This window comes from Lutra lutra, chromosome 5 (assembly GCF_902655055.1).
Source record: "Lutra lutra chromosome 5, mLutLut1.2, whole genome shotgun sequence".
Lineage (NCBI taxonomy): Eukaryota > Metazoa > Chordata > Mammalia > Carnivora > Mustelidae > Lutra > Lutra lutra.
In genome coordinates, this window is record NC_062282.1 from 162,837,259 (window position 1) to 162,853,068 (window position 15,810).

The 15,810-nt window shown below is 57.0% G+C and overlaps 1 protein-coding gene across 32 annotated transcripts in view; it reads right to left on the minus strand.

Annotated features, from left to right (window-relative positions):
* OBSCN (obscurin, cytoskeletal calmodulin and titin-interacting RhoGEF) overlaps positions 1–15,810 on the minus strand; it is a 146,109-nt gene that overhangs the window by 80,728 nt on the left and 49,571 nt on the right. For all 32 annotated transcript variants that reach the window (XM_047729435.1, XM_047729436.1, XM_047729456.1 and 29 more), the window contains 13 exons: positions 14,756–15,031; positions 13,333–13,608; positions 11,865–12,140; positions 10,532–10,807; positions 9,109–9,384; positions 7,641–7,916; positions 6,263–6,538; positions 4,930–5,205; positions 3,552–3,827; positions 2,174–2,449; positions 1,244–1,528; positions 855–1,121; positions 463–732 (listed from right to left, as the gene is read on the minus strand). In XM_047729435.1, coding sequence (XP_047585391.1) covers positions 463–732; positions 855–1,121; positions 1,244–1,528; positions 2,174–2,449; positions 3,552–3,827; positions 4,930–5,205; positions 6,263–6,538; positions 7,641–7,916; positions 9,109–9,384; positions 10,532–10,807; positions 11,865–12,140; positions 13,333–13,608; positions 14,756–15,031 — 3,582 coding nt within the window. The remainder of the gene's footprint in view (positions 1–462; positions 733–854; positions 1,122–1,243; positions 1,529–2,173; positions 2,450–3,551; positions 3,828–4,929; positions 5,206–6,262; positions 6,539–7,640; positions 7,917–9,108; positions 9,385–10,531; positions 10,808–11,864; positions 12,141–13,332; positions 13,609–14,755; positions 15,032–15,810) is intronic.

Below are 15,810 nucleotides of genomic sequence, written 5' to 3' on the forward strand. Positions count from 1 at the left end.
ACTCCATGTTAAGGAATGAAAAGCATGATGCAAGTGGGCGTCCCAGTCCCAGGCTCTGCCGTGATCTTTCCAGAAGGTGTATACGTGCATGTTACTCTCGCTCAGAACCTGCAACAGCTCCCCAGGAGAGGTCCTGGCTCCAGCCAGTTAAGTTCATCCCCACCTCCTGCCTCTGCTTGCACTGGCTGCCAACTCCATTTCCGTCCATGGGGCTCAGCTGAGGATGCCTCCTCCAGGAAGCCTCCCTGGACAGCGTCAACCTCTGCCTACTCCCCAACCAGATGCGCCTTGTGGCAGTTTACTGTGTCCCCTTCCGAGTAGGTACCTGGGCACTGCCCATCCCCCCTCCCCCCCTTTGTGAAGTATCCAGGTCACCCAGACCAGCTGGACCCAGGCTGGCAGCGGAAGGCTGCAAGGGAATGAGCCCATGGAGAGGCCCTCCCTGAGGCCCCATCCACTCACCTCGCACCCGGAGAGCAGCTGAGGACTGGACACCCTCAGCCTCTGCAGTGATCTGGCCAGCGTCCTCCAGGGTCAGGCCAGAGATGGTCAGGCTGTGGCTGGAGTCACTTTGGAAGATGAGAAACTTCTGGCTGGGCTGCAGCAAGGCACCGTCCCGGAACCACGTGACTGCCGAGTCGCCCGGGGACACCACGCACTGGAAGGTGGCCTCTCCACCTTCCTCGGCCACCACCGCCCTCAACTCTGATGTGAACTTGACCGTGCGGGGGGCTGTGGACAGGGGTTTTCCTTGAGAGGCCCCACTCTGCAGTGGTGGATAAGGGTATCTCCACCAGGCAGCTGCCCAGGCTTGCCCGACTGCCCGCCCACCCATGCGGCCCTCCACTGAGTACCGTTGACGGTGAGCTGAGCGCTGGTGCGGTCATTGCGGGTCTCGCACGTGTACTCCCCCGCATCCTCCAGCCTCAGGCCTGACACTGTGAGGGAGCGCTGGGGCCCAGTGGCTTCAATCTGGAAGCGCTTCCCAGCCCGGAGCTGTGTGCTCCCGCAGCGCCACACGACCTCGGCCTGGGGCGGGCTCAGCTCACACACCAGCGTCACTGTGTCCCCCAGCTCCCCGCTCACAGGCTCCAGGGGCTGGCAGAACTTGGTGGCCACCTCTGCAGGACAGGAAGGGGCATCAGATGTGGGACTTGAGCTGGCCCTCACTGGGGACAGCCCGCTCCAGCCCCGCCCCCTGCAGACACGGAGTTCCCAGAACACCACCCCCAGCCCTGCTGACCTTCCACCTGCACGGGGAAGTCCTGCCCTGCCGTGCCCACACGGCAGCTGTAGACTGCGCTGTCCAGGGTCTGGGCCCCGTGGATGGTCAGGGTGTGGGTGTCCCCCAGGCTGGCTGTTTCATGCCGCTTGCTTCGGCGAATCTCCACACCATCCTTGAGCCACGTCACCGCGGCCACAGAGGGTGTGGCCAGCGTGGCCGTCAGGACAATGTCCTCATGCTCCCTGACCACCAGAGGCTCCCTGCGGCCAGGTCTCTCCAGGGCGGGGGACTCAGGCTCCGGCTCTGGGGAGAGGTCAGTGAGCATAAAAGCAGGGCTCTTGTGTTCCTGGCTTGGGCCCCAATGCCCCTAACAGCGCGCCTGGGTCCATATTACAGAAGGGCATCGGGAAGCAGGCCCAGGAGGGGAGGCAGGAAAGGACAGCCTGGCCAGGCCCAGGTCAGGATGGGCATCCAAGCAAAGGCAAGCTCAGAGGGCTGACCACATCAGAGCTGGACAATTAGGATCCCAAAACAAGAGCCCCTCCAGGGAGGCTCCACAGCTGCCCAGGGAGGATTAAACATGGGAAACGTGTGTGCTCATGTTTGCCTACAATGTGACAGCTCTAGACAGAGAATGGTGCCTGCCACAGGCCACAGGCCTGAGGTGCCTACAGTACACCAAGAAAGGATCATAGCAGGTTTAGCTGGTTACAGTGGGATTCTGGGAGAAGGGGAGAGGTTTGGGGAAGCAGATGCCCAGAACAACCAAAAAGAGGGGCTGCAGATCTCCAGTCCAAGCACCTGAGTGGTAGACAGAATCCAGGGCTGGGCCCATCACAGACAACCCAACACAGGTGCAACACACAACTGTCCCCCTATCAGGACCAAGAGGGGCTCCTTTCCTGACGTGTCAGGACGTTATTACGTTTATGGAACCCAAGCACACACCTGTGACGTCCAGCCGGAAAGACACCTTCTGGCCCCCTGCCTCGCAGCTGTACTCCCCGGCATCCGCCTTCCCCGCGGGCTGCACCACCAGCCGCCTGCTGCAGCCCTTGGCCTCCACGTGCACCTTGGAGCTCGCACTCAGCTTCTTCCCGTCCTTGTACCACGTCACCTCTGTCTGGGCCTGGGCCACCTCGCAGCTCAGGGTGGCACTGGCCCCCGCCTTGCAGAGCACCTCACTGCGTGCTGGCTGCTCCTTGGCAAATACCACAGAGGGTTCTGGGCACAGAGAGAGATGCACATGATTGAAGATACCATGTGCCTTAGGAAGGCAGCACTAGCGGAAGAAGGACTAAACCGGGAGGGAGGGGAATGGAAACGTCTCCAGGCTCTGCATCAGCTGTGAGGTCTGGAAAAGCCCCATAGCTTCCTTGACACAAAGTAACACAATCTACCCACCCAATCCATCAGCCCTGTGGGTGGGAGAACATACATTCTATCACTGCTCCACGTGGATGTCCCACTTGGGGAACATATATTCTATCACTCCTTCACATGGGATGTCCCAGCTGGGGACCATATATTCTACCACTGCTCAACCTGGGCCGTTCCAGGTGGGACCACACATTCTATCTCTGCTCCACGTGGGCTGTACCACTTGGGGACCACACATTCTATCTCTGCTCCACGTGGGCTGTACCACTCGGGGACCACACATTCTATCACTGCTTCACGTGGGCTATCCCAGGTGGGGACCATAAAGTCTATCACTGCTCTGCGTGGGGTCTCCCAGGTGGGTCCACACATTCTATCACTGATCCATGTGGGCTCTCCCAGGTGGGGAACACACGTTCTATCACTACTCCATGGGGGCTGTCCCAGGTGTAACGACACATTCTATCACTGCTCCACGTGGCTGTCTCAGGTGGGACCACGTATTCCATCACTGCTCCACGTGGATTGTCCCAGGTGGGGACCACACAATCTATCACGCATCTACACGGGCTGTCCCAGGTGAGGAACACACATTCCATCACTGCTCCACGTGGGCTGTCCCAAGTGGGGACCATACATTCTATCACAGCTCCACGTGGGCTGTCCCAGGTAGGGACTGCACATTGTATCTCTGCTGCAGGTGGCCTGTCCTGGGGGTGACCATCCCTGAAACACCAGTCATGGTTCACAGGAATACCCAAACCCTTCCATGTACACCTTCCCACCCAATTGCTCTTGGCTCGGCCGCGTGTATGAGCATAGGAGGCAGGAGAAAGGACATGTGAAGTGTTAAGCCTAATGGAAAGAGCTCCAGAGTCTGTCTGGACTATATGCTTATCCCACCATCACCCTTGATCAAGGCTAGAGTTTTAACCCAAACGCTGACCTGTGACGTCCAGCCGGAAGGACACCTTCTGGCCCCCTGCCTCGCAGCTGTACTCCCCGGCATCCGCCTTCCCCGCGGGCTGCACCACCAGCCGCCTGCTGCAGCCCTTGGCCTCCACGTGCACCTTGGAGCTCGCACTCAGCTTCTTCCCGTCCTTGTACCACGTCACCTCTGTCTGGGCCTGGGCCACCTCGCAGCTCAGGGTGGCACTGGCCCCCGCCTTGCAGAGCACCTCACTGCGTGCTGGCTGCTCCTTGGCAAATACCACAGAGGGTTCTGGGCACAGAGAGAGATGCACATGATTGAAGATACCATGTGCCTTAGGAAGGCAGCACTAGCGGAAGAAGGACTAAACCGGGAGGGAGGGGAATGGAAACGTCTCCAGGCTCTGCATCAGCTGTGAGGTCTGGAAAAGCCCCATAGCTTCCTTGACACAAAGTAACACAATCTACCCACCCAATCCATCAGCCCTGTGGGTGGGAGAACATACATTCTATCACTGCTCCACGTGGATGTCCCACTTGGGGAACATATATTCTATCACTCCTTCACATGGGATGTCCCAGCTGGGGACCATATATTCTACCACTGCTCAACCTGGGCCGTTCCAGGTGGGACCACACATTCTATCTCTGCTCCACGTGGGCTGTACCACTCGGGGACCACACATTCTATCACTGCTTCACGTGGGCTATCCCAGGTGGGGACCATAAAGTCTATCACTGCTCTGCGTGGGGTCTCCCAGGTGGGTCCACACATTCTATCACTGATCCATGTGGGCTCTCCCAGGTGGGGAACACACGTTCTATCACTACTCCATGGGGGCTGTCCCAGGTGTAACGACACATTCTATCACTGCTCCACGTGGCTGTCTCAGGTGGGACCACGTATTCCATCACTGCTCCACGTGGATTGTCCCAGGTGGGGACCACACAATCTATCACGCATCTACACGGGCTGTCCCAGGTGAGGAACACACATTCCATCACTGCTCCACGTGGGCTGTCCCAAGTGGGGACCATACATTCTATCACTGCTCCACGTGGGCTGTCCCAAGTGGGGACCATACATTCTATCACAGCTCCACGTGGGCTGTCCCAGGTAGGGACTGCACATTGTATCTCTGCTGCAGGTGGCCTGTCCTGGGGGTGACCATCCCTGAAACACCAGTCATGGTTCACAGGAATACCCAAACCCTTCCATGTACACCTTCCCACCCAATTGCTCTTGGCTCGGCCGCGTGTATGAGCATAGGAGGCAGGAGAAAGGACATGTGAAGTGTTAAGCCTAATGGAAAGAGCTCCAGAGTCTGTCTGGACTATATGCTTATCCCACCATCACCCTTGATCAAGGCTAGAGTTTTAACCCAAACGCTGACCTGTGACGTCCAGCCGGAAGGACACCTTCTGGCCCCCTGCCTCGCAGCTGTACTCCCCGGCATCCGCCTTCCCCGTGGGCTGCACCACCAGCCGCCTGCTGCAGCCCTTGGCCTCCACGTGCACCTTGGAGCTCGCACTCAGCTTCTTCCCGTCCTTGTACCACGTCACCTCTGTCTGGGCCTGGGCCACCTCGCAGCTCAGGGTGGCACTGGCCCCCGCCTTGCAGAGCACCTCACTGCGTGCTGGCTGCTCCTTGGCAAATACCACAGAGGGTTCTGGGCACAGAGAGAGATGCACATGATTGAAGATACCATGTGCCTTAGGAAGGCAGCACTAGCGGAAGAAGGACTAAACCGGGAGGGAGGGGAATGGAAACGTCTCCAGGCTCTGCATCAGCTGTGAGGTCTGGAAAAGCCCCATAGCTTCCTTGACACAAAGTAACACAATCTACCCACCCAATCCATCAGCCCTGTGGGTGGGAGAACATACATTCTATCACTGCTCCACGTGGATGTCCCACTTGGGGAACATATATTCTATCACTCCTTCACATGGGATGTCCCAGCTGGGGACCATATATTCTACCACTGCTCAACCTGGGCCGTTCCAGGTGGGACCACACATTCTATCTCTGCTCCACGTGGGCTGTACCACTCGGGGACCACACATTCTATCACTGCTTCACGTGGGCTATCCCAGGTGGGGACCATAAAGTCTATCACTGCTCTGCGTGGGGTCTCCCAGGTGGGTCCACACATTCTATCACTGATCCATGTGGGCTCTCCCAGGTGGGGAACACACGTTCTATCACTACTCCATGGGGGCTGTCCCAGGTGTAACGACACATTCTATCACTGCTCCACGTGGCTGTCTCAGGTGGGACCACGTATTCCATCACTGCTCCACGTGGATTGTCCCAGGTGGGGACCACACAATCTATCACGCATCTACACGGGCTGTCCCAGGTGAGGAACACACATTCCATCACTGCTCCACGTGGGCTGTCCCAAGTGGGGACCATACATTCTATCACAGCTCCACGTGGGCTGTCCCAGGTAGGGACTGCACATTGTATCTCTGCTGCAGGTGGCCTGTCCTGGGGGTGACCATCCCTGAAACACCAGTCATGGTTCACAGGAATACCCAAACCCTTCCATGTACACCTTCCCACCCAATTGCTCTTGGCTCGGCCGCGTGTATGAGCATAGGAGGCAGGAGAAAGGACATGTGAAGTGTTAAGCCTAATGGAAAGAGCTCCAGAGTCTGTCTGGACTATATGCTTATCCCACCATCACCCTTGATCAAGGCTAGAGTTTTAACCCAAACGCTGACCTGTGACGTCCAGCCGGAAGGACACCTTCTGGCCCCCTGCCTCGCAGCTGTACTCCCCGGCATCCGCCTTCCCCGCGGGCTGCACCACCAGCCGCCTGCTGCAGCCCTTGGCCTCCACGTGCACCTTGGAGCTCGCACTCAGCTTCTTCCCGTCCTTGTACCACGTCACCTCTGTCTGGGCCTGGGCCACCTCGCAGCTCAGGGTGGCACTGGCCCCCGCCTTGCAGAGCACCTCACTGCGTGCTGGCTGCTCCTTGGCAAATACCACAGAGGGTTCTGGGCACAGAGAGAGATGCACATGATTGAAGATACCATGTGCCTTAGGAAGGCAGCACTAGCGGAAGAAGGACTAAACCGGGAGGGAGGGGAATGGAAACGTCTCCAGGCTCTGCATCAGCTGTGAGGTCTGGAAAAGCCCCATAGCTTCCTTGACACAAAGTAACACAATCTACCCACCCAATCCATCAGCCCTGTGGGTGGGAGAACATACATTCTATCACTGCTCCACGTGGATGTCCCACTTGGGGAACATATATTCTATCACTCCTTCACATGGGATGTCCCAGCTGGGGACCATATATTCTACCACTGCTCAACCTGGGCCGTTCCAGGTGGGACCACACATTCTATCTCTGCTCCACGTGGGCTGTACCACTCGGGGACCACACATTCTATCACTGCTTCACGTGGGCTATCCCAGGTGGGGACCATAAAGTCTATCACTGCTCTGCGTGGGGTCTCCCAGGTGGGTCCACACATTCTATCACTGATCCATGTGGGCTCTCCCAGGTGGGGAACACACGTTCTATCACTACTCCATGGGGGCTGTCCCAGGTGTAACGACACATTCTATCACTGCTCCACGTGGCTGTCTCAGGTGGGACCACGTATTCCATCACTGCTCCACGTGGATTGTCCCAGGTGGGGACCACACAATCTATCACGCATCTACACGGGCTGTCCCAGGTGAGGAACACACATTCCATCACTGCTCCACGTGGGCTGTCCCAAGTGGGGACCATACATTCTATCACTGCTCCACGTGGGCTGTCCCAAGTGGGGACCATACATTCTATCACAGCTCCACGTGGGCTGTCCCAGGTAGGGACTGCACATTGTATCTCTGCTGCAGGTGGCCTGTCCTGGGGGTGACCATCCCTGAAACACCAGTCATGGTTCACAGGAATACCCAAACCCTTCCATGTACACCTTCCCACCCAATTGCTCTTGGCTCGGCCGCGTGTATGAGCATAGGAGGCAGGAGAAAGGACATGTGAAGTGTTAAGCCTAATGGAAAGAGCTCCAGAGTCTGTCTGGACTATATGCTTATCCCACCATCACCCTTGATCAAGGCTAGAGTTTTAACCCAAACGCTGACCTGTGACGTCCAGCCGGAAGGACACCTTCTGGCCCCCTGCCTCGCAGCTGTACTCCCCGGCATCCGCCTTCCCCGTGGGCTGCACCACCAGCCGCCTGCTGCAGCCCTTGGCCTCCACGTGCACCTTGGAGCTCGCACTCAGCTTCTTCCCGTCCTTGTACCACGTCACCTCTGTCTGGGCCTGGGCCACCTCGCAGCTCAGGGTGGCACTGGCCCCCGCCTTGCAGAGCACCTCACTGCGTGCTGGCTGCTCCTTGGCAAATACCACAGAGGGTTCTGGGCACAGAGAGAGATGCACATGATTGAAGATACCATGTGCCTTAGGAAGGCAGCACTAGCGGAAGAAGGACTAAACCGGGAGGGAGGGGAATGGAAACGTCTCCAGGCTCTGCATCAGCTGTGAGGTCTGGAAAAGCCCCATAGCTTCCTTGACACAAAGTAACACAATCTACCCACCCAATCCATCAGCCCTGTGGGTGGGAGAACATACATTCTATCACTGCTCCACGTGGATGTCCCACTTGGGGAACATATATTCTATCACTCCTTCACATGGGATGTCCCAGCTGGGGACCATATATTCTACCACTGCTCAACCTGGGCCGTTCCAGGTGGGACCACACATTCTATCTCTGCTCCACGTGGGCTGTACCACTCGGGGACCACACATTCTATCACTGCTTCACGTGGGCTATCCCAGGTGGGGACCATAAAGTCTATCACTGCTCTGCGTGGGGTCTCCCAGGTGGGTCCACACATTCTATCACTGATCCATGTGGGCTCTCCCAGGTGGGGAACACACGTTCTATCACTACTCCATGGGGGCTGTCCCAGGTGTAACGACACATTCTATCACTGCTCCACGTGGCTGTCTCAGGTGGGACCACGTATTCCATCACTGCTCCACGTGGATTGTCCCAGGTGGGGACCACACAATCTATCACGCATCTACACGGGCTGTCCCAGGTGAGGAACACACATTCCATCACTGCTCCACGTGGGCTGTCCCAAGTGGGGACCATACATTCTATCACTGCTCCACGTGGGCTGTCCCAAGTGGGGACCATACATTCTATCACAGCTCCACGTGGGCTGTCCCAGGTGAGGAACACACATTCCATCACTGCTCCACGTGGGCTGTCCCAAGTGGGGACCATACATTCTATCACAGCTCCACGTGGGCTGTCCCAGGTAGGGACTGCACATTGTATCTCTGCTGCAGGTGGCCTGTCCTGGGGGTGACCATCCCTGAAACACCAGTCATGGTTCACAGGAATACCCAAACCCTTCCATGTACACCTTCCCACCCAATTGCTCTTGGCTCGGCCGCATGTATGAGCATAGGAGGCAGGAGAAAGGACATGTGAAGTGTTAAGCCTAATGGAAAGAGCTCCAGAGTCTGTCTGGACTATATGCTTATCCCACCATCACCCTTGATCAAGGCTAGAGTTTTAACCCAAACGCTGACCTGTGACGTCCAGCCGGAAGGACACCTTCTGGCCCCCTGCCTCGCAGCTGTACTCCCCGGCATCCGCCTTCCCCGCGGGCTGCACCACCAGCCGCCTGCTGCAGCCCTTGGCCTCCACGTGCACCTTGGAGCTCGCACTCAGCTTCTTCCCGTCCTTGTACCACGTCACCTCTGTCTGGGCCTGGGCCACCTCGCAGCTCAGGGTGGCACTGGCCCCCGCCTTGCAGAGCACCTCACTGCGTGCTGGCTGCTCCTTGGCAAATACCACAGAGGGTTCTGGGCACAGAGAGAGATGCACATGATTGAAGATACCATGTGCCTTAGGAAGGCAGCACTAGCGGAAGAAGGACTAAACCGGGAGGGAGGGGAATGGAAACGTCTCCAGGCTCTGCATCAGCTGTGAGGTCTGGAAAAGCCCCATAGCTTCCTTGACACAAAGTAACACAATCTACCCACCCAATCCATCAGCCCTGTGGGTGGGAGAACATACATTCTATCACTGCTCCACGTGGATGTCCCACTTGGGGAACATATATTCTATCACTCCTTCACATGGGATGTCCCAGCTGGGGACCATATATTCTACCACTGCTCAACCTGGGCCGTTCCAGGTGGGACCACACATTCTATCTCTGCTCCACGTGGGCTGTACCACTTGGGGACCACACATTCTATCTCTGCTCCACGTGGGCTGTACCACTCGGGGACCACACATTCTATCACTGCTTCACGTGGGCTATCCCAGGTGGGGACCATAAAGTCTATCACTGCTCTGCGTGGGGTCTCCCAGGTGGGTCCACACATTCTATCACTGATCCATGTGGGCTCTCCCAGGTGGGGAACACACGTTCTATCACTACTCCATGGGGGCTGTCTCAGGTGTAACGACACATTCTATCACTGCTCCACGTGGCTGTCTCAGGTGGGACCACGTATTCCATCACTGCTCCACGTGGATTGTCCCAGGTGGGGACCACACAATCTATCACGCATCTACACGGGCTGTCCCAGGTGAGGAACACACATTCCATCACTGCTCCACATGGGCTGTCCCAAGTGGGGACCATACATTCTATCACTGCTCCACGTGGGCTGTCCCAAGTGGGGACCATACATTCTATCACAGCTCCACGTGGGCTGTCCCAGGTAGGGACTGCACATTGTATCTCTGCTGCAGGTGGCCTGTCCTGGGGGTGACCATCCCTGAAACACCAGTCATGGTTCACAGGAATACCCAAACCCTTCCATGTACACCTTCCCACCCAATTGCTCTTGGCTCGGCCGCGTGTATGAGCATAGGAGGCAGGAGAAAGGACATGTGAAGTGTTAAGCCTAATGGAAAGAGCTCCAGAGTCTGTCTGGACTATATGCTTATCCCACCATCACCCTTGATCAAGGCTAGAGTTTTAACCCAAACGCTGACCTGTGACGTCCAGCCGGAAGGACACCTTCTGGCCCCCTGCCTCGCAGCTGTACTCCCCGGCATCCGCCTTCCCCGCGGGCTGCACCACCAGCCGCCTGCTGCAGCCCTTGGCCTCCACGTGCACCTTGGAGCTCGCACTCAGCTTCTTCCCGTCCTTGTACCACGTCACCTCTGTCTGGGCCTGGGCCACCTCGCAGCTCAGGGTGGCACTGGCCCCCGCCTTGCAGAGCACCTCACTGCGTGCTGGCTGCTCCTTGGCAAATACCACAGAGGGTTCTGGGCACAGAGAGAGATGCACATGATTGAAGATACCATGTGCCTTAGGAAGGCAGCACTAGCGGAAGAAGGACTAAACCGGGAGGGAGGGGAATGGAAACGTCTCCAGGCTCTGCATCAGCTGTGAGGTCTGGAAAAGCCCCATAGCTTCCTTGACACAAAGTAACACAATCTACCCACCCAATCCATCAGCCCTGTGGGTGGGAGAACATACATTCTATCACTGCTCCACGTGGATGTCCCACTTGGGGAACATATATTCTATCACTCCTTCACATGGGATGTCCCAGCTGGGGACCATATATTCTACCACTGCTCAACCTGGGCCGTTCCAGGTGGGACCACACATTCTATCTCTGCTCCACGTGGGCTGTACCACTCGGGGACCACACATTCTATCACTGCTTCACGTGGGCTATCCCAGGTGGGGACCATAAAGTCTATCACTGCTCTGCGTGGGGTCTCCCAGGTGGGTCCACACATTCTATCACTGATCCATGTGGGCTCTCCCAGGTGGGGAACACACGTTCTATCACTACTCCATGGGGGCTGTCCCAGGTGTAACGACACATTCTATCACTGCTCCACGTGGCTGTCTCAGGTGGGACCACGTATTCCATCACTGCTCCACGTGGATTGTCCCAGGTGGGGACCACACAATCTATCACGCATCTACACGGGCTGTCCCAGGTGAGGAACACACATTCCATCACTGCTCCACGTGGGCTGTCCCAAGTGGGGACCATACATTCTATCACAGCTCCACGTGGGCTGTCCCAGGTAGGGACTGCACATTGTATCTCTGCTGCAGGTGGCCTGTCCTGGGGGTGACCATCCCTGAAACACCAGTCATGGTTCACAGGAATACCCAAACCCTTCCATGTACACCTTCCCACCCAATTGCTCTTGGCTCGGCCGCGTGTATGAGCATAGGAGGCAGGAGAAAGGACATGTGAAGTGTTAAGCCTAATGGAAAGAGCTCCAGAGTCTGTCTGGACTATATGCTTATCCCACCATCACCCTTGATCAAGGCTAGAGTTTTAACCCAAACGCTGACCTGTGACGTCCAGCCGGAAGGACACCTTCTGGCCCCCTGCCTCGCAGCTGTACTCCCCGGCATCCGCCTTCCCCGCGGGCTGCACCACCAGCCGCCTGCTGCAGCCCTTGGCCTCCACGTGCACCTTGGAGCTCGCACTCAGCTTCTTCCCGTCCTTGTACCACGTCACCTCTGTCTGGGCCTGGGCCACCTCGCAGCTCAGGGTGGCACTGGCCCCCGCCTTGCAGAGCACCTCACTGCGTGCTGGCTGCTCCTTGGCAAATACCACAGAGGGTTCTGGGCACAGAGAGAGATGCACATGATTGAAGATACCATGTGCCTTAGGAAGGCAGCACTAGCGGAAGAAGGACTAAACCGGGAGGGAGGGGAATGGAAACGTCTCCAGGCTCTGCATCAGCTGTGAGGTCTGGAAAAGCCCCATAGCTTCCTTGACACAAAGTAACACAATCTACCCACCCAATCCATCAGCCCTGTGGGTGGGAGAACATACATTCTATCACTGCTCCACGTGGATGTCCCACTTGGGGAACATATATTCTATCACTCCTTCACATGGGATGTCCCAGCTGGGGACCATATATTCTACCACTGCTCAACCTGGGCCGTTCCAGGTGGGACCACACATTCTATCTCTGCTCCACGTGGGCTGTACCACTCGGGGACCACACATTCTATCACTGCTTCACGTGGGCTATCCCAGGTGGGGACCATAAAGTCTATCACTGCTCTGCGTGGGGTGTCCCAGGTGGGTCCACACATTCTATCACTGATCCATGTGGGCTCTCCCAGGTGGGGAACACACGTTCTATCACTACTCCATGGGGGCTGTCCCAGGTGTAACGACACATTCTATCACTGCTCCACGTGGCTGTCTCAGGTGGGACCACGTATTCCATCACTGCTCCACGTGGATTGTCCCAGGTGGGGACCACACAATCTATCACGCATCTACACGGGCTGTCCCAGGTGAGGAACACACATTCCATCACTGCTCCACGTGGGCTGTCCCAAGTGGGGACCATACATTCTATCACTGCTCCACGTGGGCTGTCCCAAGTGGGGACCATACATTCTATCACAGCTCCACGTGGGCTGTCCCAGGTGAGGAACACACATTCCATCACTGCTCCACGTGGGCTGTCCCAAGTGGGGACCATACATTCTATCACAGCTCCACGTGGGCTGTCCCAGGTAGGGACTGCACATTGTATCTCTGCTGCAGGTGGCCTGTCCTGGGGGTGACCATCCCTGAAACACCAGTCATGGTTCACAGGAATACCCAAACCCTTCCATGTACACCTTCCCACCCAATTGCTCTTGGCTCGGCCGCATGTATGAGCATAGGAGGCAGGAGAAAGGACATGTGAAGTGTTAAGCCTAATGGAAAGAGCTCCAGAGTCTGTCTGGACTATATGCTTATCCCACCATCACCCTTGATCAAGGCTAGAGTTTTAACCCAAACGCTGACCTGTGACGTCCAGCCGGAAGGACACCTTCTGGCCCCCTGCCTCGCAGCTGTACTCCCCGGCATCCGCCTTCCCCGCGGGCTGCACCACCAGCCGCCTGCTGCAGCCCTTGGCCTCCACGTGCACCTTGGAGCTCGCACTCAGCTTCTTCCCGTCCTTGTACCACGTCACCTCTGTCTGGGCCTGGGCCACCTCGCAGCTCAGGGTGGCACTGGCCCCCGCCTTGCAGAGCACCTCACTGCGTGCTGGCTGCTCCTTGGCAAATACCACAGAGGGTTCTGGGCACAGAGAGAGATGCACATGATTGAAGATACCATGTGCCTTAGGAAGGCAGCACTAGCGGAAGAAGGACTAAACCGGGAGGGAGGGGAATGGAAACGTCTCCAGGCTCTGCATCAGCTGTGAGGTCTGGAAAAGCCCCATAGCTTCCTTGACACAAAGTAACACAATCTACCCACCCAATCCATCAGCCCTGTGGGTGGGAGAACATACATTCTATCACTGCTCCACGTGGATGTCCCACTTGGGGAACATATATTCTATCACTCCTTCACATGGGATGTCCCAGCTGGGGACCATATATTCTACCACTGCTCAACCTGGGCCGTTCCAGGTGGGACCACACATTCTATCTCTGCTCCACGTGGGCTGTACCACTTGGGGACCACACATTCTATCTCTGCTCCACGTGGGCTGTACCACTCGGGGACCACACATTCTATCACTGCTTCACGTGGGCTATCCCAGGTGGGGACCATAAAGTCTATCACTGCTCTGCGTGGGGTCTCCCAGGTGGGTCCACACATTCTATCACTGATCCATGTGGGCTCTCCCAGGTGGGGAACACACGTTCTATCACTACTCCATGGGGGCTGTCTCAGGTGTAACGACACATTCTATCACTGCTCCACGTGGCTGTCTCAGGTGGGACCACGTATTCCATCACTGCTCCACGTGGATTGTCCCAGGTGGGGACCACACAATCTATCACGCATCTACACGGGCTGTCCCAGGTGAGGAACACACATTCCATCACTGCTCCACATGGGCTGTCCCAAGTGGGGACCATACATTCTATCACTGCTCCACGTGGGCTGTCCCAAGTGGGGACCATACATTCTATCACAGCTCCACGTGGGCTGTCCCAGGTAGGGACTGCACATTGTATCTCTGCTGCAGGTGGCCTGTCCTGGGGGTGACCATCCCTGAAACACCAGTCATGGTTCACAGGAATACCCAAACCCTTCCATGTACACCTTCCCACCCAATTGCTCTTGGCTCGGCCGCGTGTATGAGCATAGGAGGCAGGAGAAAGGACATGTGAAGTGTTAAGCCTAATGGAAAGAGCTCCAGAGTCTGTCTGGACTATATGCTTATCCCACCATCACCCTTGATCAAGGCTAGAGTTTTAACCCAAACGCTGACCTGTGACGTCCAGCCGGAAGGACACCTTCTGGCCCCCTGCCTCGCAGCTGTACTCCCCGGCATCCGCCTTCCCCGCGGGCTGCACCACCAGCCGCCTGCTGCAGCCCTTGGCCTCCACGTGCACCTTGGAGCTCGCACTCAGCTTCTTCCCGTCCTTGTACCACGTCACCTCTGTCTGGGCCTGGGCCACCTCGCAGCTCAGGGTGGCACTGGCCCCCGCCTTGCAGAGCACCTCACTGCGTGCTGGCTGCTCCTTGGCAAATACCACAGAGGGTTCTGGGCACAGAGAGAGATGCACATGATTGAAGATACCATGTGCCTTAGGAAGGCAGCACTAGCGGAAGAAGGACTAAACCGGGAGGGAGGGGAATGGAAACGTCTCCAGGCTCTGCATCAGCTGTGAGGTCTGGAAAAGCCCCATAGCTTCCTTGACACAAAGTAACACAATCTACCCACCCAATCCATCAGCCCTGTGGGTGGGAGAACATACATTCTATCACTGCTCCACGTGGATGTCCCACTTGGGGAACATATATTCTATCACTCCTTCACATGGGATGTCCCAGCTGGGGACCATATATTCTACCACTGCTCAACCTGGGCCGTTCCAGGTGGGACCACACATTCTATCTCTGCTCCACGTGGGCTGTACCACTCGGGGACCACACATTCTATCACTGCTTCACGTGGGCTATCCCAGGTGGGGACCATAAAGTCTATCACTGCTCTGCGTGGGGTCTCCCAGGTGGGTCCACACATTCTATCACTGATCCATGTGGGCTCTCCCAGGTGGGGAACACACGTTCTATCACTACTCCATGGGGGCTGTCCCAGGTGTAACGACACATTCTATCACTGCTCCACGTGGCTGTCTCAGGTGGGACCACGTATTCCATCACTGCTCCACGTGGATTGTCCCAGGTGGGGACCACACAATCTATCACGCATCTACACGGGCTGTCCCAGGTGAGGAACACACATTCCATCACTGCTCCACGTGGGCTGTCCCAAGTGGGGACCATACATTCTATCACAGCTCCACGTGGGCTGTCCCA